At 39.3% G+C, this 23984-nt stretch overlaps 2 protein-coding genes and 1 long non-coding RNA gene across 4 annotated transcripts in view; all 3 read right to left on the bottom strand.

Annotated features, from left to right (window-relative positions):
- Positions 1-608: 608 nt before the first annotated feature.
- On the bottom strand, positions 609-1739 carry LOC149095630 (uncharacterized). Its single transcript, XM_089281846.1, has one exon. It carries the CDS (start codon positions 1737-1739, stop codon positions 609-611), a length of 1131 nt encoding a protein of 376 aa, XP_089137972.1.
- Positions 1740-7123: 5384 nt separating this feature from the next.
- LOC149095628 (protein kinase C-binding protein NELL1-like) overlaps positions 7124-23984 on the bottom strand; it is a 31514-nt gene continuing 14653 nt past the window's right edge. The window contains exons 11-13 of the mRNA XM_089281845.1: positions 23509-23631; positions 20304-20402; positions 7124-7488 (exon numbers count right to left, since the gene is read on the bottom strand). Coding sequence (XP_089137971.1) covers positions 7397-7488; positions 20304-20402; positions 23509-23631 — 314 coding nt within the window. The 3' untranslated portion in view covers positions 7124-7396. The remainder of the gene's footprint in view (positions 7489-20303; positions 20403-23508; positions 23632-23984) is intronic.
- LOC149095629 (uncharacterized) lies at positions 17331-19047 on the bottom strand. 2 transcript variants are annotated; one of them, XR_016204803.1, is made up of 3 exons: positions 18917-19047; positions 18706-18766; positions 17331-17824 (listed from the first exon to the last, which is right to left on the bottom strand). It is a non-coding gene; the product is annotated as an uncharacterized LOC149095629 (long non-coding RNA). The 2 variants fall into 2 exon arrangements; XR_016204802.1 differs by lacking the exon at positions 18917-19047 and having other exon boundaries at positions 18706-18900.

Here is a 23984-nt window from a genome sequence, read left to right as displayed (position 1 = left end):
GTTAATTACTCGGCTCCTCACGCTCAGCTTACTTGTACACGGCAAGTCTACTCACACACACCGGCTACTACATAACGTGATTCTCTTATATATCCTGTATTACGAGTACACTGCGCATTCCGTACTCGCCATATAACCGTCTCTTGGTCTTAGAACTTGTGCGAGCATACATTCAAATACAACCGTTATACATCTTAGCACGCGCACCTTAGTTCGTGCAATCACTATATCAATTTCATTACAGTATATTAAAATTTTATCTCCATGTGAAAATCACAAAAACTCCTTTTCTCGCAGGCATTTTTATTCCAAGTATGTCCCAGGGGCAGGGGCAGGGGCATTTGACAAACTGAAAATTTAAATGTCAAATGCATAGGGGGGGGGGGGGGGGGAGGGAGCTGTCTGGAAGGGATGTTGAGGTGTTAAATTTAGTGGAATATATCTACGTACATGTAATGCCAATACCGTTCAGTCAGATTTTGCTGAGAGGTATTGCTTTGCGTAGCATCTTTGCTTTTGCTACATCTCCACTTTTTACCACTGTTTACTGCCCATGCTGGTACATTAACATATGCGGGATGATACCATGTTTTGCATTTGTAGCTGCACTACGTAGTAAATAGCACAGCAGATTTGTTGCAGCCCAAATGAAAAGGTATTCTTCGTGTTGTTCTGGGAAATAGCCTCATCGCTCCATTTTCTAGGCAGTTAACAAAGTGTTGCCGCGTAGATCCTTGATCATACCTTAGATGGACAGGGTCCAAGCCATGACTCAGATCAGTTGCAAAGGCCAGTGAAAATAAGCCACAGTCATTGGCACCCACTTGTCTCTGGACCTTGTCGTTAATGAAATTGACTGTAGAACCGGGATACATCAGCATACGACAAGCGCGTTCTATTGCAATTAAATTGGGCCTTTGATACATGCTATCAAAGATTTTGACTGTGCCAGTACTACGTGCTGTTGAAATTGTACTAAGGCACACCCAGTGAGACACAGTATTCAGAATCTGTACGAACTCTGATGTTGCAGGCACAACAAGTGAACCTTTTATTGCTGGATCATGAAAGCAATCTACATAAGGAAAATCTTTCTTTAGAAGCAGCTGTCCTGCATGGATTTCTGAATCAGCAAGCCAGTAGTTCTCTTTTAAGATGCTTGCTTTGCTTTCAGGGTAGAGAACAAGTTTATTATCAGGATCATCAGGAAAGCAGTTTTCAAGCCATGAACAAGGATCAGGAGAATTATCGTCAATAATAATAGGACTGGCTGTGCTGGAAAGGACAGAGTTTGGAGCAGCTGGTGGTACTGAAGTGGGAGTAGCTGGTGGTAGTGCAGGGGGAGTAGCTGGTGGTACTACGGTGGGAGTAGCTGGTGGTACTGAAGTGGGAGTAGCTGGTGTTACTGAAGTGGGAGTAGCTGGTGTTACTGCAGTGGGAGTAGCTGGTGGTACTGCAGTGCACTGGATGTCGCAGTCTCCTTTAGGTTGGTTCTGTGGTTTAGGAGCAACTTGAACGCAAGGTTTAACATTAGGTTCAGTACATGTAGTGGATTTAGCTTCCAGTAACCCAGTGGGAGTAGTTGAATTTGGTGCAGGGTTAGGATCGGATGTAACTGGATCAGCTTTGTAATCTAAATCCATTGAGACAATTTCAGTTTCAAAACCACAGTCACTCACACCCTTTTTGGTACGTTCTACATGATTTCTGTCTATCGGGAAGTTTTGAAGGCTCGTCATCGAAAATCACATTTGAGTCACGAGCCTTGTTTTCCGGTATCGCATCTTCCGCTTCCTCTCCCTCGTCAATTTTAGCAATTGGCTCTTTAAGAAACACGACAACATGGTCCAAAGTTAAAAAAGCAGATTTTCTGTAATGCGCAGGGAATTTGTCAAATCCCCAACCTTTGAAATACCTAAACACAGCAAAGAAGTGCTTTCAAGGAGGGCGGTGCTTCTCCCAATCAAGACATTCACAATGTGGCATTCTTTCACCATCATCAAACGACAAGCAATACCAGCAACCCTGGGTGTTGGGATCCAAGCTTTTAACTTTAAATGTGCCTCGTTCTTCATCTCTCACTTGAATGCATTCTTGGCCTATCTCGACAGCTGAAGACGGCCTATCCAAGAAGTGATTGACAAGCGAAGGAGGACGATCGTGCAGATAATGTGGCACATCAGCATTATACTGGCGGTACTGACTGGAAAGTCTAACATTGTTTTCGACATAACTGTTGGGAGTAAAACTGCAGAAATGACTTTTGTTCTGAAACTCGAGGTAAATTTATTCAACCCAACCGACACAAATGAGTAATCATTGACTAATTGATAATCAATCAATCAATCAATCAATCAATCAATCAATGACAGGTCACTGGCTAATCAATTTATTATTCGTTGCTATCAGTTATTACTGATGTCACTTGTACTAATTATTTTGATATAAGCACCTAAAAGGTGAAAACTGCTGGAGGTACTTACCCTCAGACCGTTGTTGAACAGAACTTCTTTTTCAAATCTCTTTTACAGCCCGCCAAGGGTTAAAAGGCTAATTCCCCATTAAATTTCTTTTTTTAGGGTGGGAGGGAAAATAAGAGGGGGTTTGACCGCTCGGGAATGACCTAGTGAACAAAACAGAAGAGGCAATTTCGAAAAAAAATCGTTGGCTGGGATTCTTTCTTACAGGCGTGTGGACGCGAGCAACTTAAACGACGTGATATTACGGACTCATATTATGACCTTTAACTAGTGTATTACCTGTCGCAGCTTTCTGGGAGAAGCTCTTCTATGAGAATTCTAAGCATAGTACTCAAGGGAGTTACGTCTTCCCACCAAATATTCTGATTTAAAACCCAATTTTGGCGGTCGGTGCCATTGTTGATGTTGACATTGACTAGTATTCTGTCTTTGCGGTATGCCCAAACCCGGCGCTGAAAAACAAACAAAAAAACAAACAAACAAAAAGAATGAGTATAAACATGTTGTAGTTTTGTTGTAGCGGATTACGCGTGGAATGTGATAAATAAAACATCACAGGCATGTAGTTTTTATTTTAGCGCATGCCTTACTAGGTAGTCCATTTTAAGGAAACATTTTGAACCTAGGATTATCAGTGGTTAATCTGGAGTGATCGTCCGGGTGATGGTTGATCCCGAAAAGAACTGTTATCATCTTCAGAGTCAAGTGAGTCGCTTGACTCTGAAGGAGACTTCTGCTCACGTTGTCGAAACGTTAGTCACCAACGACAGTTCTTTTCAGAACTACCATCACCCGGTAGTCCACTTTGTTGGGAAGAAAACTTCTCCACACATATCACTTTAAATAAATTCCGTTTTTCGACTAGTCTTGAATCTGGAAAACGTTCAAGAGATATACGCTTAAAAATGAAATAATGCATTCGAGTCGCTGGAGGTAAAGTCACACTAACAAACAGTGGGAAAATAGACTTACCTTGTGTTGTCTCAGCCAAGTTTTTTCAAACCACTTTCTAAAGAGAGACTGTCCCCAAAGTTCCTCGTCGTCTTTAAGTAGCTGCACCCTCTGCTCGAACACCTCAACTGTGCTTGCACGGGCAATCCTTCTCATTGCAGCCAGGGCTTTCGTCTTTAAATGGCTCATTCCGTTGCTGATTTTTGACAGCAAACGCTCCCACGCCTGATCTCTATGAAAGTCGCATATGTAGATCAGACATTCTAATAAAAGAGAAGTAGTTTTATTGTCCAATATAAGGCAGCCTCGATCAACACGTCGATCTACACATTATTGCAATTGCGGGCATGCGCTGAACTGTTTTTCTTCTGTATGCGCTGTGCCTAAGCTATTTTATGACCGGGGATGTTCCTAAAGTATATTTCAACAAACAACAACAACAAAACAATCAAACAAAAAACCCACGATATTACCAATTTCCACTCATGTCAAAGGTACCTGGGAAAAGATCTTCCACTGCCAAAATCTCTTCTTCAGCATAATCAACCATGAAGTGTTTTGGAGCCCAATCAGGATTCCACTTCTTAATGACAGACAAATCTTCTTTAACAGCGTTAGTGGTTTCCGATTGTGTTACAAACGAAGCTACGACTTTGCATTCCATATTCGTGTGTAAAACAGGGAAATAGAGGGGCAGAGAATATTTCGTTGTCCTATAGGTGGCATGTAAAAGGGACAGCTCATTCCCATATCTGTTAAGGAGACGTCGTTGCCAGCTCGTCTTGTGGACGAATAGCACGCCTTTATTCGAGGTGCAATCGTCCACTATCATTTCCTCCAGATCGTCCGCTTCAAGTTCTCCCTCTTCAACACTGTCTTCACTGTCCGCGGCGGCATCCTTGAATTCTGGGTCAACATAGGGACGAAATTCGAAAATCACCCTTGTTTTCAGCTCGCCAAACTTTGATTTTTTCAATGAGGTTCGCCTGGTCAACCTTTGCCAAAACGCTATTTGATAACTGCATTGTACATGCGATTTTTTAGGGTACTCTTGCTGGGGCAGAAGCGTTTATTAGACTTAAGGGGAGGTGTGCTTCACGGAAATAGACTATTCTTTGAATACACATGGATGTAACGTTTCATCTCGTTTACATCTCGGACACCATTCCCGGCGAAAGCTTGTATTCTTTCCATTATTCTTGGGTCGATTCTTTGAGATATTCCAGCCACCTGTAGCCCAAAAGCAGAATTTTGTTTACTCCAGGCATCATTTTGTTTCGTGTATTCTGTAACAAAATGTAGCGGTCGGGCGATACCTGTTTACTTGTTTTGGCCTTTAACAAACAGACATACCTGTCCTAAAAATGATTAGCATGGTAGGAATCCCGTGGAAATTCAACATATACCTGCTTTTCTCCCCTCGCCTTTCCATTTGTAATGTCATCCCTGAGTTGCTCAGAGGCCCTTTTTCTTCTTTTCTCCGTGTTTTCTGAGATCTTTACACAGAAAGAAAAAAAGTACAAACAAATTGTGATTGCCTTCACGTGTAAAGGATCCCTACGAACCTTATGCAAAAATGGCTGCCATTGACTTCCGTTATCTGGTCAAGTTTCTACAAGCACTCACCGGGTAACATCACAAGGAAGTGGCATAACACACTTTATTTTTTCTCAAGCATCTGAGCGGGCCGGAATCCTAAATCCTCGAATTTGATTGGCTAATCATACGCACGTGACCTGTCCAGCTCTTTACGATACGGCCCACGGGCCGGATTTTTTCCCGCTGCCTAAATCTCGCTCCTAAAAGTTAGCGGTAATCGTCAATCTTTTGCCTTTTTTGCACATCCATAGACGATTAGTCAATGCAAGTTTATCTCTGTTCACTTGAAAATGGCAAGGAAAGTCACTAAGTAAATTCAATTGAGTGTTTTGAAGTTGTGAGAGTCTGCTTAATTGTTTGTAGCTTGGCGCTGTAATGGTGCGTAATCCTTTGTTTCTCTCGCCGTAAAATTTGAGTCAATTTCAGTCGAGTTTACCTCTCTGATCGTTGCTGTAATTAGAAGAATTGCTGTGGAATACACTTAACGAATTTCCTCGCCTTCTGCTATTCAATTTACAGTAGAAAAGTGACGAAGTGATTTCAAAAGCAACGACTGACAGAAATTGTTTCTGTAGTAAAACTTCAAACTTTGCACGGAATTTCACACCGGAAAAGCAATTTTGGAGAACTTAACTAGTGAAATAAATGCAACTAACACAAAGTAGTTCGAAAAAAATCTGTTTTTTAATACATCTTTCTTTGTCTACTATCTGAGTTACTGCAGGAAAAAAAAAATAAACATGTTATTTGCCGGCTTGCGGTCGGTTCGTATGGTGAAAAACTGTGACCTCGGGCTTGAAAATGCTGCCTCGGTCACAGTTTTTCACCATACGGACCGACAGAAAGCCGGCAAATAACATATATACACTGAAACATTTCGGTACTTGTTTAAAGATGGTAAAGCTGTGACTTATCTAAATTTGCAAGATTTGTATGGAAAAAATCACCACGGCCTGTCTAGCCTCATTTTTACGATTTTTAGATAATACATGTCCCTGTAATTTACTCTAGTACCTAGAAAGGAATGTAGCTTTAAAACTCCACACAGCGATTCCTTTTGGCTTGATCTTTGCGGTGAAGTTATTTATTCATGTTAACAAACGCTTCTTTTTCAGTGACAAAAAATAACTGAGGCCTTTTTTCATTGTGTGTTACCAGTTACACAAGTTTACCGACCTACATCGTACGAGAGGTGAACTAAAGTTCACTTAAATTTAAAGGGGCTATCTCACGGGTGCATCTTGATAAAGCTGGATAATATTTGTAAATTTGTCGTTCTGTTATCTACCTACCTTCATCAGCTTTACCCATCATTGGTAATTAGTTGTCAAATCAGTGGTGTTTTCTTCCCTCAAAAAAACCACTTCTTCGGGACGCATCGTCTGACGTCATTGTTTTGAATATTTAATGATGTCCTTTCGAGTCATACCTTTTAACCGCGACCAAAACGTTGAGCATATATCTTAATGAATACGTCACATGCGCAAAATCTTGAGCATGTGACGTAATCCTGCTTCTTTTAACCCTTTGACGCCCAAGTAGCCATATATTGGCACTTAATGGTCGTGCTCCTTTTACTGCCATTGACGTCATCAATTTAAATGTCACCAGATATCCTTGATAAGCAGATGGTAAAGCTAGGATAGATCTACTGGCGCAACAGTTGTTTTTTGAAATCGATGACATTTTGACGTAGCAAATTGAAAAACAACGTTACCGTGGTTACTTTACGATCTTTACCACTTTAGCTTAATCAACTTAGTGTTTAACTTGCACGCCGACGCACCACAACACTGGCTTTAGAAACTCGTTACAGTCTTACAACTTTTGGTTTTGCGGACTGGTGCGAAACACATCTGCAGACCCAGACTTTCGAAGAGAGACTTTTAATTGCATAAATACACTTTAAAAAACCAAATGCTAGTTTAAAACAGACGTTTCCTTTGGTTAGAAGCTCGGAAACTAAACTCAACCAATGAAAATATTTGTAAACAGCCATGAAAATATTTGTAAACAAACAGCATAGCAATGTAAAATATTTCCATAGCGTTCATGAGCCAAACAGAGACTTGAGAAATTTGTCATATACAAGTCTTCTCTTCGATATGTAAATGTTTTGTCTTAAAAATAAATAGTGTTTTTCCTGTTTTGAGCTTAACCAGTATTGCAGAAATTAGTGGGCCTTACAAGTCTTTTATGACATCGAAACAGGTTTTAATTGAATTAGTGAAGTCCAGTTCATAAATCATCGAATTAAGCGTGTAAAGACTTTAACTTGTGGGAAGTTTACAGATATTATTTCAATTAATAAAAATTCAAAAGATTCCAGTTAGCAACAGCTAAGCAAGCAGCCAGGGAAGTCCCATTTATGCTGTGAGGGCCAGGCTCCCAAGCACACCAAGAAAAAAGGTGGTTAGGTAGCCGCTGACCTGGGCGGAGCCTCCTCGGAGACCTTTACCTAAATAAGGAAAAAGAAAACGAAAATCAGGCATGAAAAAATTTTGTGACTCCTCTTAGTTCTTAGTAATCCAGTGTCAGAATAGAGTATTACAACAAAAATTTGAGTTGGGAGAACTAAAAAAATTTTCACATAATTTGCAGACGTCCCGTTTCTCGAAAGTCCTGGAATCTTTTTTCGGGCCCGCAAAGCCATTTTTAATTAATTTGTATCTAAAAACAGAGATCCACGGGAAAAGTTGAAAATTTACAGAGTATATAAATAACATGTAATTAACATGTAAATAATCCAAAAGAGACCGTAAAGAATAATTGACATGATTTTCCTCTTTTACATGTTTCTGACGCTCCAAACAACATGTAAATTTTCAAGTCAAACATGTAAATGATGGAGAAAACACTGTAAATTGTTTAAAGCAAAGGGCTAAGATCATGTAAATGACATGTAAACTGTTCCTGCAAATGCTGTAAATAGCCTGTAAATTTCTTGTGAAATAACTTTTTTTTGTAAATTTAAGGCAGAGAGATTGCCAAAATACTTTAAATAGCATGTAAATCAAAAAAGGGAACCTGTAAATAACATGGAAATCCAAAAAGGAAGCGTGTAAATAACATGTAAATTGAAAAAGGGAGCCTGTAAATAATATGAAAATGGGAAAAGGTAGCCTGTAAAGAACATGTAAATTGAAAAAGGGAACCTGCGAATAACATGTAAATTGAGAAAGGGAGCTTGTAAATAATATGAAAATGGAAAAAGGGAGCCTGAGAATAACATGGAAATCAAAAAAGGGAGCCTGTAAATAACATGGAAATTGAAAAAGGAGCCTGTAAATAGCATGTAAATCGAAAAACGAAGGCAGAAACCGTTATCGATAAATGACTTGAAGAAAAATGCATGGAATGTACTGTTATATTGTAATCAAATCTGTCGATCTTAATGATAATAGTAGAAAATATACAAATACAGAATGAGAAATTTCTTGCAGTCAGTAAAAACTCCGTAAAATGCAAATAGTTTTTATAAGTCATGAATAAGGTTTACAATGTATATTGTAGCAAATAAAACATGTTTCTTTTTCTTTCTATCCATAACAAGATGACTTAAATGTAATTTTGTGCATGGCCAAAAAATTTCAGAATACCATGACTGAGCTCCTTTAACTGAATTCAAGCCCTTTTCAAGAAGACTAAAGTTTAAGACCTTTTTTAGATTGTGCGAAACCACGTCAAGTTCAGCCCTATTCAATTTGTAAATAATAAAATGATTAAGAACTATACTGATGTCAGCTACAACTAGTAAAAATTTTGCAATTTATGCGTATTACTAAATTAAAATTGTTTGCGAATGGATAACTGTCTTAAATATATACTAAATTCACAAAGTCAAATGTAACGAAATGATAATAACTTTGTCATAAAATGAATGAATAAACTGTTTTTTCTTACTAATTATTGTAGGATTAAATTAGCCTTGATTATTTTTATGAAAAATGTGGGAGACGCGATGGCCTCATAGTTAATGCGCTCAACTCAGGATCGAGCGATCCGAGCTCAAGCCCTAACCAGAACATTCTCTTGTGTTCTTGGGCATGACACTCTGACAGTGCCTCTCCACCCAGGTGTATAAATGGAAACCAGCGAATTTAATGTTGGGGTAATCCTGCGATCGACTAGCATCTCATCTAGGGGGGAGTAGAAATACTCCTAGTCACTCCATGCGACAGAAAGCAGGATAAGCCCAAGGCTGTTGGGCCACGTTGCTCGTATACAGACTTGTATTGATCAACTTTTTTCATAGAGTGAATTGTTCTTTTGAAATAACAGAAAATAGAAAAAAAAAACGTTTACCACAAGATAGAGATTGACATTTTAGACTCACCATAAAACCTTGATGCCAAAGGCATACTACATTGCATAACACAAACTAAGGCTTCAGACATCTTTTAGGCTATGTTTATAAAGTCACAGTTTCCTCTTTTTTTCCAAAAATGTATGGAATCCAAACAGTACAAACATTTTGGATCCCTGAAAAACATTTACTGTAAACAGTATTCAGACCGGTAAAGATCTAAAATTTTACTTGCTGTTTTTGTGATAAAGTGTAAAAAAAAAAAAAAACACAATTTATAGGGGTCTGTTGAAATGGAAAGGCCTATCTAGTACCATAGTTCCCATCACGCAACATAAGTTAATAAATTATTGTTCTGGTACTACATGTATGTAAACATAGCCTTTCCTTTCTATGATGAAACCTTAGAGCTGCTGTATCAAACAATAAGTGTCAATCTAATAATCTAAGATATTTAAATTTAACGCTATTTCACTAACACAGGTAAGTGATATTTCGAAGCATTAAAAATAATGTTTGAAGTGGTTGAGTTTATGCCATAAAGCTGCCAGAGCATATTAAAGTGTTAAAGGTCACCATGTTACAGTGTAATGCACCAGGGTTCAGTTTCTCGAAGGTCCCAAAAAGGTTTTCGCACCCGTAAAGAGATAGTAAAATCTCACATCTTATAATTACAGAGCTTTTTATTCGCCTAAAGATGTGTATTTTTTAACTCACTGCTGGAGGTAAATGGAATATAAAAGTTAAATATATATACATATCTGCTGAAAAGTCGAAGAGGAACCTTACGATTTTGTTTTATTCAAAAGGCAAATTCTCATTTCACGATAAACAAGGCCTAATCTAATTGTCAACTAGCCACGTCGAGTCAAGGAACAGTGCATTCTTATTCTGTTGCCAGCTTTGGAGTTAACAATGCAACCCCGTCAAACTAATGCACAATTCTATCAAGTAATACAGCTGAGGAGCGTTTCAACAAGAAGTATCGAAGGAAGAGATCTTTGCTTGACCGAAATTATATCCCGCGTAAATATGGCGGACATTTGCTGAATGAAGTTTTCATTTTTTCGAAAGACATCACTCCAAGTCTAGGATAATTGAAAGGATGGAGAATTTTCAAAACGACTGCTGTCGCCCTTGGACCAAACATCTTTTCAAGAACTCGTATTCAAGGCTTTTAAGAATCGAAAACGCAGTGGTTACGTTGATCGCCAGCAGGTCAGACCGATTGACCGAAATTTAGTTTTCTTCAAAGTAAAGCTACTCATTTTTAGACGATGATGACAACTGTGAATGAAGTCAGCAACGGTAAAACAAAGGTACCGCATGAATTTATTTTTCGTAGTGTTTCGCTCGTTTGTTTTACTGCCGAACTCAATGAGTAAATTGATTGACAATCGATGTACATGTAAGCTTATTATTATTAAAACTACAACTGCATACGTGTATGCACACGAACAATTGCGTCCGCGTTTTTTATTTCTTAGTCCTTGATATTCACCTCTGTAAATTATACTGAACATTGGTGAATATTTATCTCGAATTCGTCTCGGTGAATGTTCGCCAATGTTCACTTCGCCTTTGGCGAATAATTGTTAATAACAAAAAATAAAAAAAAGCGTGCATCTGAACTCGAGAACGGAGTTTATCACACCAGCAATGCTAGAACGCATGCGTCTTACATGTTATGTTCTACCACAAGGAAAAGCACTCAACGTTCGCGGGTAGTCCTGTATGAAATATATCCTTCACCTAACATATAGTCGACTTTGACGCTAACTAATCCGCGCATGCGTTTGGAGCAAATTGCTTTTGTTCTCCAGAGAATAGCATTACAAGGATATCGTACGATTTCCAAAACCAAATATATATTTTTGCCATGTTATCAATGAAACCAACGTAAATATAACACATTTTGTAATGCACAAGGGTACCTATAGCTACCCAACCCAGCCTCCCTTCCACAAGGCTAACTGATTAATTAAAATTAATTAATTAAACAAACATTAAAGTTTACACCTTATTGCGTTTATGCCATAGTTCCTTAGCAAACAGTGACCCAACAGGCGCGAAGTGGAATGGAATGAGACCGGTCGAACCCGTCACAATCCATTTGACACCGAGAAATTTTCAAACATCAGCTCGGAAATTTTGGTTGAATGGATCGCGCCCACAGAGAACGTACAAGGGCATACTTAGTTGTATTAATCGTACAAATATAATGGTCATATTTCGGAATAATTAACGCTCTAAATCGATGATATTTCGTTCATTCTCAACGGTTCCTTGCCTAACCTAACACCTCGTCAGTTCAAACTCAGTCACCAGGGCTTTTTCCGTCTTGGACTCACACAGCGCGTGACGCTTTCATGGACCTTCATAAATAAATACGTACGTGTCCGAGAATTAATTTTTCTCTTTTCCCGAGACGTGAGTTTGGAACGCTTGCATGTGCAGTAACAATTCTAGTTTTGTTGTAGTTCGGGTGTACCGAAAGTTTACAAGAAGACAGCTTAGTGCAGTGTCGATCAATGCAGCGATGTCGTTTGGTGCATACCTTCCAGTCCAACTTCAACTTAAAACATACTATTGCACACACTTGGACTTTAGAGAAATTTAAATGCTTCAGCGTAAAAGGCACCTTAATGGGGGCTCCACGGTAGGTTTACGGAGCTAAACGGAGGTGTTACACTTTAACTTAACGCGCCTTTAAAAGGCCCCATTTATATTGTCTCGGTTACCTGAGACAACCCTCCTATTTTCCCTGTCCCCCACCCCCAAGTTACCCTGGCCGAGGTAACTTTTTATTTATTTCCTTGCAAAATTCAACCAACCGTTTACAAGAGGATCGCGAGCCCGTCAGGGGGCAAGACAACACGGGTGGGCGAGTTGTCTCATCTCGGCAGGTAGGGTAACCCTGGCAGGGGAGACAACGTTTTTTCATATGAACAATTTGGCTCGCCTAACCGAGACATTTCTTGGCGTGGCGAGTGTCACGAAATGTCTAGATTTAGGATTTAAAGCAGAAATTAGTGTCAAAGAAGTAAAAATTAACTCCGCAAAAGCCACTTTGATCGAATGACCGAGGAAAACTTAAACAAAGAGGGATGTTTGCACAATTGATTATTCTATAAGGGCCAGTTATGAGTAATCATGTAGGGTCAACTTTGACTCGGACTACAGGGACAACGTTTTCAGATATAAACGCTCGATAAAGTTGCCTTAGAGAGCAAGAGAGAGAGAGAGAGAGAGAGAGAGAGAGAGAGAGAGACAGAGAGACAGAGAGAGACAGAGAGAGACAGAGATACCCCAGATACCCCCCGGGTACCCCAGACAACATAACTGGGGCCAAATACTGCCGTAAAGGTCTCTCCAACTTTAAAGGCAACTTTACGCTTGTCGTTAAGTTGAGCAAATTTGCCATTTCGAGCTGTGAAAGTTCCAATTCGCCGATAACTTGGAATTTACATCATTTGAACACTCTCCGTTGGTTGAGCCGTTACACGAGAGTTCTATTCAATAACCCCACGTTTCCATTACATGGTTTTTTACCGTATAAGCTTTCTAAGAGTCTCCATTTTACATTAACATGGTCTTTACAGTTTTGCAAAAAGCCCCCATTATCTCATTTAAATTTTTTAGACAGCCTTCGCAAGGTCCCCCTTTTTGATTTACATGTCACCTCACCGGTACATCCTCTAGGTTTTCCATTTACATGGTTTTTATATAATTCTTACAGGCTCCCTTTTTTCATTTACTTGGTTTTTACATGTTTCTTACACGCTCCCTTTTTTCATTCACATAATTTTTAGCGGAGCTCCATACTCATATGGGAAAGAAAAAGAAACCCATGAGTTGATTTTCTCATGGTTTTCATGGCTAGCGGTATTGCTCGTGGGCGCGTAAGCACGACGACGACGACGACAGCAGCGGAGTTGCCCAACATGGCGGCCATACTCCAGCTAAGCGAGGTTGACAGAGACATGCACCCTCAGTTTGTAGCGTAATTACCTCTTTAATATTGGACATCCATGTTATGGTCAATTGACATTTGTCAAAACAAGGTATCCGCTGACCAGTATCACGTGACCATATCGCGGGCTCAAGTTTAGAGCTCATCGAGGTTACGTGCTTTTTTTTAAGTTAACCGCTGACTAAGTGTTGGTTTCGATTAGATCGCGGGCTCATGTCAGGTTAACTTGTTGGCCGGGTTGTTCGGAAGTCGGTTAACGCTAACCCAGGATTATAAAAGTTAACTGAAGTATAATTTTTCTTGTATACAAACGTTTTTCACTGCTTTTTGTGTATTTTGAGGACCTTGAGATAATTGAAACTCAAAACAGAAGGCCAAACAACAGAAATGGAAAACTCCACCGTAAAGTTTCAAAACTCAAATTAAAATTCTCGCCTATCTTGGGTTAGCTTAATCGGGCTTTGAACAACCCGGCCCAGAAGCTCCGCTTTTACACTTGGCTAAATCTATATATAACATGTTTCTTACAGGCCCCCTTTTTTCATTTACATGGTTTTTACAGGGTTACAAACATAACATTTCCAGACTTTTCTCTGTATTCGGTTGAATTATTTACACGTTTCTCACATGGTTTAGTAAAGCAATTTACATGGTTTTTACAACGGGATATACTGCAAAAATGCGTAAAATATTTTACAGGTTTTTTCATGCTCTTGAAATAATCGTTGTCGACAAAGACAATATAAATCACTATATACAGAACATTTATATGCTGTATTAAAAGCTGTAAATTTCCTGTAATTTTATCTTACAAAACATTAACATGTAAATTGTAATCTACAAACAATGTAAATCAAGATTTACATACTATAAATTAAAATTGACCTAAAATTTTCAACTTTTCCAGTGAGATGTAATAATCGTAAGTTTTGAGATTTTGCGACGGCTTTCCGGATTTTATTCCGACAAAGACCGGGCAAGTGCCGGCTTTGTCTAATATCATTATAAGTGTTCTTACTATTATTACGATTAATCATAACGTGATCCACAATTTAGCTTATCTCCAGAGTTAGTTTGCCTGTCAGACAAGGGCTGGGGCAACAATTTTATATTAGAGTGGTTGTTCATCTAGAGCGCTGGAACACGTGCTCTTATCGAGCCCGGCACGGCGGAAAAACCGCTGCTCATGCGCAGTAGATTTCGGTTCGTCTTCAGGCCTTTCCATTTTCAAAATGGCGGACGACGAATCAAAAACGAACACGTCATTGTTATGGCTTTTGGCAACATCTTGTTCGCTCAAAGCAGTTACAAACAACTCGGCTACTTTGGGTAATGATCCGTGCTGATGTTTTGACTGTGATCGAGAGGATCGAAACGGTGTTGTCAGTTTTCTCTGGCGATAAAGACAGCTCTTCCGAAAGGAAACTTTCAGCTTTTCCATATTCACCCGAGGTACCGTTTTTCCTTTTCTTAAGGTCGTGTCAAGTTCTTTAAGGTTTTGAACCGCAATTTCTTGTAGCTTGTTTAATTTCACGGAACATATAAAATATGACTTTTTTTTTCGTGCTGATGAAAATTTTTAAATGCTATTTGTTCATGGACTTTTGTATCGTTGCCTGAAGAAAGGAAAGTGGAGGACGAATTCGTAAGTAGTACACACTAATGCCTAATTTCGTTGTGCTTTTCGCTTGTGTGCTATTCATTCGTGCCTTGTTTTGCCGCTTCAGTGGATGCCATGTACTGCCATGAGCTGAAAACTTGTAGTAAGCTTATAGAGGTTTAATATGGCATTGTAGAAAGTTGTATTGTATATGTAATACAGCTTGAAGGATAAAATAAATTGCTCTTTGTTTATGTCAGCCTGTGTTTGATATGATGGCTTATGTTACTTCGCACTTACTACGACTCTTGTTCCTTGGCTACGCAGCTTTCCCCGCAGCTGTGGGCTTCGTTATTGCAAACATTTCTCCGTTGTGTTAACGAAAAACGTAATCCGCCATACAGAGAAGGGAATCCGGATACAGAGAAGTGGTTTCGAGATACGAACTGCCAAAAGGCGGTCCCCTGTACAGGGACCGGTGGCTTTCACGCTGGAAATTTTTGAAATTGTGGTCCTAGAATTGGAAACGGGATTTTTGTTATTCTGAGGCCAAGTTAGCTTGTTATGTTTTATCTCTTTTTTTTAATCTAGGGGGTTCGACCGAACCAGCCAAATCCCCCTAGATCCTTCCCAGCTAACCCGAGTGATATTCAGTCTAACCCTAGAACTATTTAGGCTAAACTCTCACTTCTTCTGGCTTGAATAAGGTTGGTCTATTTACTGTTAACACACAGTAACACTTAAAAGGTCTACAGTCTGCATTTTAACACCTGGCCTGCAGTCCAAAGTCTGCATCTTACACTGACCACATTGGAAAGCATGCTTTTTTTGCAAAAAGCACCATTGTGTGAAAACACATGAAAACTGGACCATCCCTCCTCCCCCAGTAGTAAGTTTAAGTCTTGTTCCAAGCAAATACCGTATGCCATCTCTCCCAGATACTTTTAAGGAGAAGGTTCAGTAGCCTACACTGCAACAAAATTCTACTGTTTCATATTGTGTTCCAGATAAATTCCATACCCTGGCAGACCCTGCCACCAAATTTTGTTTACTCCCTCCCCCAACTTTCAACCATCCTATGGGATCACCACCTTATTGCGGAGGGATGGTTTTTGTATCCATGACCCTATGAGCTATGTCAGCTGGAGTCTTGTATTTCTGGTAGGTTGAAGGATAGGGACCAGACAAATTGTGATCACCTGGCTTTCTAGGTTGGGTGTACTGTAGAAAATAAGACTATAGCAGATACAGAAGATATTCAAATCTCTATCAACATCAGTGAAGCAACAACAGCTCATATCATAAGACATGCATTTGGAGCAAACCCCTTCCTCTGAACACCCCACTGAAAATGCCAGTTCGCCTTCATACTTTCCGTTTCAAAATTTTAAGTTTTGAATTCTCCCCCCCTCCACCCCACTCCTCAGAATTTCCATTGACCTCCCTTGAGGTGGATATGGTTATCTTCTGGCACCACAATTCACCTTTTAGTAAATTAATCAGATCAGGCAAATGATGTCTTAGCAAAATGTTTATCTAATTAAAATGCAACTTGGAGATTTACAATTCCAAAATAACTACATGTAAAAACTACTGTTAAGTTAACCTCTCCCATTCCCAAACAAAAAGACCAAACAAGCGTGACTAGAATTGTTTCATTAAAAACACCCCTCAAATATAGAAAACTAAACTGAAATAAAAATAAAATCCAACACAAACACACAAGCAATGAGCATCATTAAAAAACTGGATCATTGGATAATGCAATTTGAGAGTTTTCATTGTTTTAGCCATCAGGGGTTATGAGCCATTATACCATGCTCTACAAATATGGAAAGCGTATGCATGATTTTTTGAGCATTTTTATTGTTATTTAAGTCTAGTTTTCTATATTTTGGGGGCCTGTTTAAAAAAACAATTATTCCACTCGTGCCTGTTGGATATGAGAAGATTAAAGGCAACTCAGCGCTACGCGCCTTGTTGGCTATCTATTATCTCATATCCAACACGCTCTCGTGGAATAATTGATAATTATTCACTCCCTAACAAGTGAATGATGCGTGATCCAAACAATAACAAAATGGCCGGCAAAAACTTATGTTCTGCCAGTGTTTCTGAAATGGAAATCCTGAGAATACAAGAAGATACTGTACCAGAAAATACCAAAAAGTCTTCAAAGTTTTGAATTTTGAATTTTCATTTCAAGTGAAAATGACAATTTTGATTGAACAACGAAATTGTTTTGCAAAAAGACTTTTCATTTAGATTGCTGATTTGAAAAGTGTTAAAAGACCATTTTGCTAGATTGTGATCAACGAGGATTTTATCGCAGGTTAACTAGACTTGCCATGTTAGAAGATTCTGTAAGGAATTGTGCACATCTTCATGCCGCTTGCATGTTTTCCACGCATGAATTGAGAGTTCAATTAAATTATCTTTTAATGGTTTCCTTTTCATCTGTTGTTGAGATCACTTTGTACATATACTAAAAACTTGTCAATCTCAGTGAATAACAGCCACTATTCACCTCGATCGCAAAAAATAATTGTTAAATATCGCATAAACTTCCACACCAAAATATTATGATTTACAAATTTTTAAGAAGTCAAATCCCAACCAAGTTGTTTACCAAACTGTAATTTTTCTGTCTTCAAACATTTTTCTTTATTAATTACTGGGGAATCCTGAAATACTTGTTCCATGCATTTGGTTCCTTAATTATCCATTTTATTATTCCTTAATCTTTTTATAAAAGGGGACATATCATTTAGTATCCTCTCCAAGGAAGATGGCATTCATTTCACCCATGAAAAAAACTTCTTCAATTTGATGTACGTGGCCACATCACACTGTCTCCAGCCAGAGAATCAAGTAATTGAAAGAGAGGAGGAGAGCTGTGAAAATCTGAGGTCTGACTGTTTAAAAAAAAGAGGAAAAAATGTAAAATTAGATTAAGCTATACTTTAACTTCATCCTTTGCATACTTATTACACTGCAAGGAGAAATGTCATTAACTTAGTATCTGCACTGTTCATACATTATATACAATACTGCCTAGAGCATTGAAGACTACGCAACTTCTTTCAACCTATATTTTGAATACCTGCTTTGTAACCGGGAAATCTAAATCATGTAGTACAACATAATCATGAAGTACAACAAAAGGAATGTTACTTCTTGAGGTTTCACTCAATAAAAATAAATAAATAAAAACATTTCATTAACCTTATCATCATCAGACTAATTAAACTCAAAAAAGTCTGCCTTCAGGTCAAAAAATAACTTTACAAGATAACTTTTAAAAACTCTTTCAAAACCACGCAATTAGTCCATTCAATAACAACAAAACAAAAAACTTGGCGTACATCTGTCATATCAGATTCTTGCACCGCTGCAAGAACTTTTAAATTGTAGACAACAAAAGCCAGAGGATATATCCAAACGTAGAAAGAAATGTGTCACCTTGAATAGTATGCTGATATCCGGACTGAACATAAGTGGGCTACGCGTTTAAAACATTCATTGCATGTAAGATTTATACCCTTAAATCTACAAAATTAAGCTCATTTACAGTACAGTGTCAACGGTTTTCGTCACTCATTTATATGAACATAGCAGAGGCAGAGGCAAGTCAAGATATCACGGGTAATTCAAATGATAGCGAACAAAATCTTCAACTTTTGAACTGTAGACTCATCGAGCCAAAAAGTTTCCGAAGCCACACACGAACTAGAAAATGTTGCCACTTGCAAAAATCAACCATTTACGGAAGGAAAGGAAGGAAAACTTGGCTTACCTTTCAACATAACTTTCCATTATGCTGTGTTCATTGTGTTAAGTCATCTGTACACCAATATCTGCAGCAGAAGAGTATTGTAAATAAACTAAGAAGGTGCTTCCGCTTGGCACAAAATGAACACGACACCAACGAACAAAATAAATCACAACACAAAGAATAACACTCAAAGAAAGCGACAAAACCAGGCTAACATTTGCAACATACTTACTTGTGCTTAATCCGCATTCTCTGTGACAGGTAGAAGTTCTAACTGGGTAAAAGTCCACAATATTTCTTGCTGTTCGATGCTCCCGCTTGCAAAATGTTCAGAAATTTTCAAAACTCATTTGCAGCCGCAAATTGTCAGCGGCGAGCGCTTGAGCATGCTCCAAGACAACGGATTTTTCAGTCAATCAGCAGTTTTTCCGCCGTGCCCATCGAGCCCGAGAACTAGCCGTTACTCGTTGGGGCTTCAAGGACATGTCAGAGAAGGGCCTGGTGTTCCTGATGCCCTCATATTACATATTTTCCATTATCTTTATATTTGGTCGTTTCTGCACTATTTCATAGTGCGTGCGTGCGTGCCTGCGGCGGCAGGTATATTTTGCAGGGCGCAGGTTGCAGGTTGCAAGTTGAAATTTAATTATAACTTGAAAACCGCTGGCACTTAAAAGAAACGTACAGCTGGTAGACTTACCTTGACTGTTACATGACTCTGCTTACAATCGCTCAGAAAGGCAGCTTCCACCTAAGTGCCAAACCGGCCGAAGCGATGGGAGGAGCGTATATTCCTATGATTTTAAATATCATCTGAAATATCATCTGAAATATCTGCTGAATTTGGTTTCTTCCCTGTGAGTACCAAAATGAAAGCACACTGAGCTTGTGCTAGTATATTCCGTCGGTTAAAATCTTATGTTATTTCATTTCTTCATTTGTTTGCTTCATTTGTGATGGCAATCTTCTGTTGTTGAGGGAAGATCCGAGCCAAATCTGGAATCGCTGGAAACATCTGTCGAGCGGCCATCCAGATGGTTTTCAAGAGATTTCACTGGTCTCAGCGTGTCGATCGATAAGTACTTATCGCGACACTTACCGCGGATCGATCGTGTCTTCACTATGTGAAAGAGGCGTACTAATTTATGTAAGAGCCCCTGACGAGTATGTAGGTTATTAATTATTTTTAGTGCCAGCGGTTTTCCAGTTATAATTAAATTTCAACCTGCACCCTGCACCCTGCACCCTGCACCCTGCAGAATATACCTGCCGCGCCTGCGGCTTGGGTTGGGGCTCGCCACAGGATGTGGCTTGTGGCTGTTTTTCGCCCCAACTTTATTCTTTGAATCAAATATAGCGATGTTTAATTGATTAATTTGACACCTTAGCATTTGAATGGTTCTAAATAAACGCCACGTGAGTGGCCAAATTAATCCAAACAAGTGTCTCAGTGATTCAGTGAGCCGCATGCACGACCGCGATTATAACCATTTCATTAGAGTCTTCAGTGCGCTGGGTTTATAAATAGGCGCCGCTCTCGGCACAAAGAATTTTAGACTGTTTGCTTCAAGTTTACTACGTTCTTGGTTTTGTGCAATTACTGACCATACAGAACTTACTGATTCGAGCAACGCAGTGTCCTTTTTTGTTCTTCTTGTATGCCTTCTTGCATTTACACTTTCCTTCATAGCATACTTCATGTTTTTTGCACTTGCATTCTAAAATTGAAACAGTTAAGGAAATTTAAGTACTTTTGGGAGGATATATGCCAAAGTATGCCAAAGTAATTATGCCAAAGTACTTATGGAACTGTTTTTGCTGGGAAAACTAAGCCATAGGCAATTGTGATAGCAAGGGGTGCAAAAGCGCACAAGGATCCATGATGCAGTGAATTGCGAAACCTGCAATCCAATATACATAGAAGTAAATTTCAAAACAGCATATTCCCAGAATAACAATCTTGTGTTCGTCTATGGTCCTGCAGTTCCTTCAAAATGCAAATCATGGATTATTTCATCAAAAGCTTACCCTTTACGCATGCTCCGTCCTTCTTAACGTATCCCTTTTCACATTCGCAAGAGTACCCTCCCTGCACGTTCACACATTTCTCGCCGGAGCCGCATTTATCCATAATTTCAGAGCATTCATCCAGATCTGCAATGAAAATCAGAGCGTTTTCACTCACGCGCCAGAATGCAAACTTATTGGAACAAATAAAGGTGTTTATAACAAAGTTTCCATATAACGGGCGCCCTGATTGGCTGGAACAGCGTGCTTTATCAGAGGAACAGAGCACGGGTTGATGACGGTAAGTTGGCTTCCAAATTTTTGCTTCGGAATTTTGACAAATTTGACCCAAATTAAACATCCCCTGTGACTCAGACAAACACAGTGGAAGCGAGCTATTTTTCTGCAGTAAATATGGCTCACAGAGACCATTGTTAGTAACAGTAGTGTTAAAACTGTACTAAAATAACAAGTTTTACTAGATTCCCGCCGACAAAACATGTACGGCTGTAGCGAAATAAACAAATTCTCAACCTAAACAGTGCTTCGATAAAGGCATTATGTTTGTTACGAAGGGAAAAATTATACTAAGAAGTAAAACAACGACAGAAAACAACCATTGAACTGTCTCTGTTTATGATGAGAAGCTTTATTTTTGTAAATTTACAATTAAAAATGCTCAATTGCTCAAACAACATTTACATGCAGTGTAATAACGCTCGTTCTACGGTCATCTCAGCGAAGTAAACCGACGAGTGGTCGGTGCAAAACTTGCCCTGATATTCTCTTCAGCGCTCGGAGTAGAACCAGTGGGAGCCGTTAGGTCTTTCTAACTTTTACGCTAGTTCGGGCAATCTTGCTGCATGCGGCTACAAGCCGTAAATAAATGTAGCTCCTTTCAAATTTAACTCGGCATTTCGCATTTTCATCCACAAGCTTTGAGCTTCGCGTTTCGTGATTTCCACTGGAAAAGTGCTCGTTTTCATGGGCCACAATACGGGCGGATTCCTCTGGACTATAAACCGTTACCTGCCTTTAGATCCGTATTTAAAAATTAACTTAAAAGCGAACTTTGAAGGCATCGTTCTTCTCTCGAAAGCCGCTCAAACTACTCGAAACTGAAAGCTTAGCTGAAGTCCAGTTTGTGATTGACAGCTGTCGCTTCGTTAGCCAATCAAATTATTTGAACAATTCTAACAAGGATTGTGATTGGCTTATTTTAGCGTGCTTTATCAGAGAACAGTGCACGGCTGACGCCACTTTTGCTCGTTTGGAAAAAAAAGTTTGCTTTGAAAATTCAACCGGATACGTGGGGAAATTATCTGATTCTTTATCATAAAACAAATAAAGAAGCCTCGACTGTGCTCTGTTCTGTTGTAAAACACTTAGGAAACGGTAGAGCACTCGAGAAGTAGGGAAAAACACTTCTTTCGTGCTCTACCGCTTCCTGCGTGCTTTACAACAGAACAGAGCACAGTCGAGGCTTCTTTATTTGTTAATTACATAAGGAAAAGAGTTCGACTCCCACAGGGTTGGTTTGGTACACCAATATGGCCGCCGTTTCATTGTTTTGGGACAGGGATATGGTTGCCGTGACGTCGTTTGAAAATTCTGTTTTACAAAACTCTCAAAACTTAACACTTGTGATTGACTTTCTTAAAAACAAACTGAATAGGTATATAGGGTAGACAGAGGCACATTCGTGGAGAGGCGTTTCTTCACTGTTTTGAAGTAAAATTTGATTTAATAGTGATTTTTTTTTCGTGCGAGAAAAGTACTTGATCCTGTCGAGGAAAAGATTGTTGTTATTCATCGTGGTAGATGCAATAATAAAGAGTATTATCGTTTGACTCACGATGTAGTCACTTGAGATGTAGATCGCGACGTTTCGACTGCTTACTACTAGTCTTCTTCAGGCCATAAGGTCGACTGATTGCACGGTATCATTTATGTCACAAAAGTCGGCTGTGATTGGCGCATTTCGATCCTGCTATTGTTCCCTTGTTCCGGTAAGTAACTGTTCCCTCAGCGGTGCGCTGTTGTACCGTTCTCCTGCTGTTGCGTATTTTGATCGTGGGCATCCATACTTCAGGAATTTCAATTCCACTATCCCTGTTGATGTTATTAGGGTGAAGTCTTAAGTAAATAGCTTCCTTGACCCTACGTGTGTACCAGTGAGGATCTCGATCAATAAACTTGACCTCATTCCAGATAGGATAGTGGCCGGCCTCGTGGACGTCTTCAGAAACTGCGGAGGTCTGGGTACGGGCGAGTCGTATATCCCTGTCGTGTTCTTTGATCCTCTCCTGCACGGATCTTCCTGTTTCCCCGATATAGACTTTGCACACTCACAGGGAATCTTGTAGACAACGCCATCCTGTTTAGCCGGGCCGACGGTGTCCTTTGGTGGCACTAAGTGTGACCGAAGTGCCACGCTCTTTTCTTTGACGTTGATATTGTGGTAAAAAAACAAATCGAATGTGATTAAGCGTTGTTTGTACTCTTATCGTCATCACTGTGGTCAAAATTTGTTGAGGACTCACTCGGCGCACAACATTTTGACCACTGTGATGATGCATATCGTTGTCGATAAGAGTACAGACGACGTTAAACCACATTCGATTTGTTAATTTTTATTTCTCCCCAGATACTCTATCCTCTAGACAATAGGACCAACTTACTTTCGTTTAATTTTCCAAATGCTTTTCCTTGCAGCAAACTGTCGGTAAGTGTTTCTTTGCACTTTTGATAATTTGAAGGGGCTATAAGAGTGAAACGGGGCCATTACAGTGAAAAAAATTACCTTAATTTACTTACCCTGGCAGTCACCATTGTCATTCCTTGTGTATCCATCACTGCATTCACAGTCGTAGCGACCTTCAGAGTTTAGACAGACGGAGTTTGCTGGACAAGTTCCTGGATCGCTGCATTCATCAGCATCTGCGTTAACAAGAAATAAGTAACGTGTTTAGTAATATATCAAACACAAAAGACCGTGTTTGACAACATTTCCAAAGACGGAGAAGAGAGTTGAAAATCCGACGCGCAGCGGAGTATTTTTTGGTGTTTGGATAGCCGATGAAACCTTGTCTCGGGTGTTTGATATATCTTCTTAATCCAAGTTAAAACTAAGGAGAAAACGGAGAAACAAAATCGCCCAAATCTATGCTAATTAACATCAGATATTCAAACACCGTCACGGTAATGATTTCCTTTGTTCAAACATGATGAGCTATTAATGACTTTCAGAATATATCTTGGCAAACTGTCATTAAATCATTGGAAATATATTG

This window comes from Orbicella faveolata, unplaced genomic scaffold, assembly GCF_042242905.1.
Source record: "Orbicella faveolata isolate gen_17 unplaced genomic scaffold, um_ofav_v1 contig_5, whole genome shotgun sequence".
Taxonomy (NCBI): Eukaryota; Metazoa; Cnidaria; class Anthozoa; order Scleractinia; family Merulinidae; genus Orbicella; species Orbicella faveolata.
The sequence above is the reverse complement of the archived record's forward strand: the minus strand, read 5'-3'. Positions and strand labels throughout refer to the sequence as shown.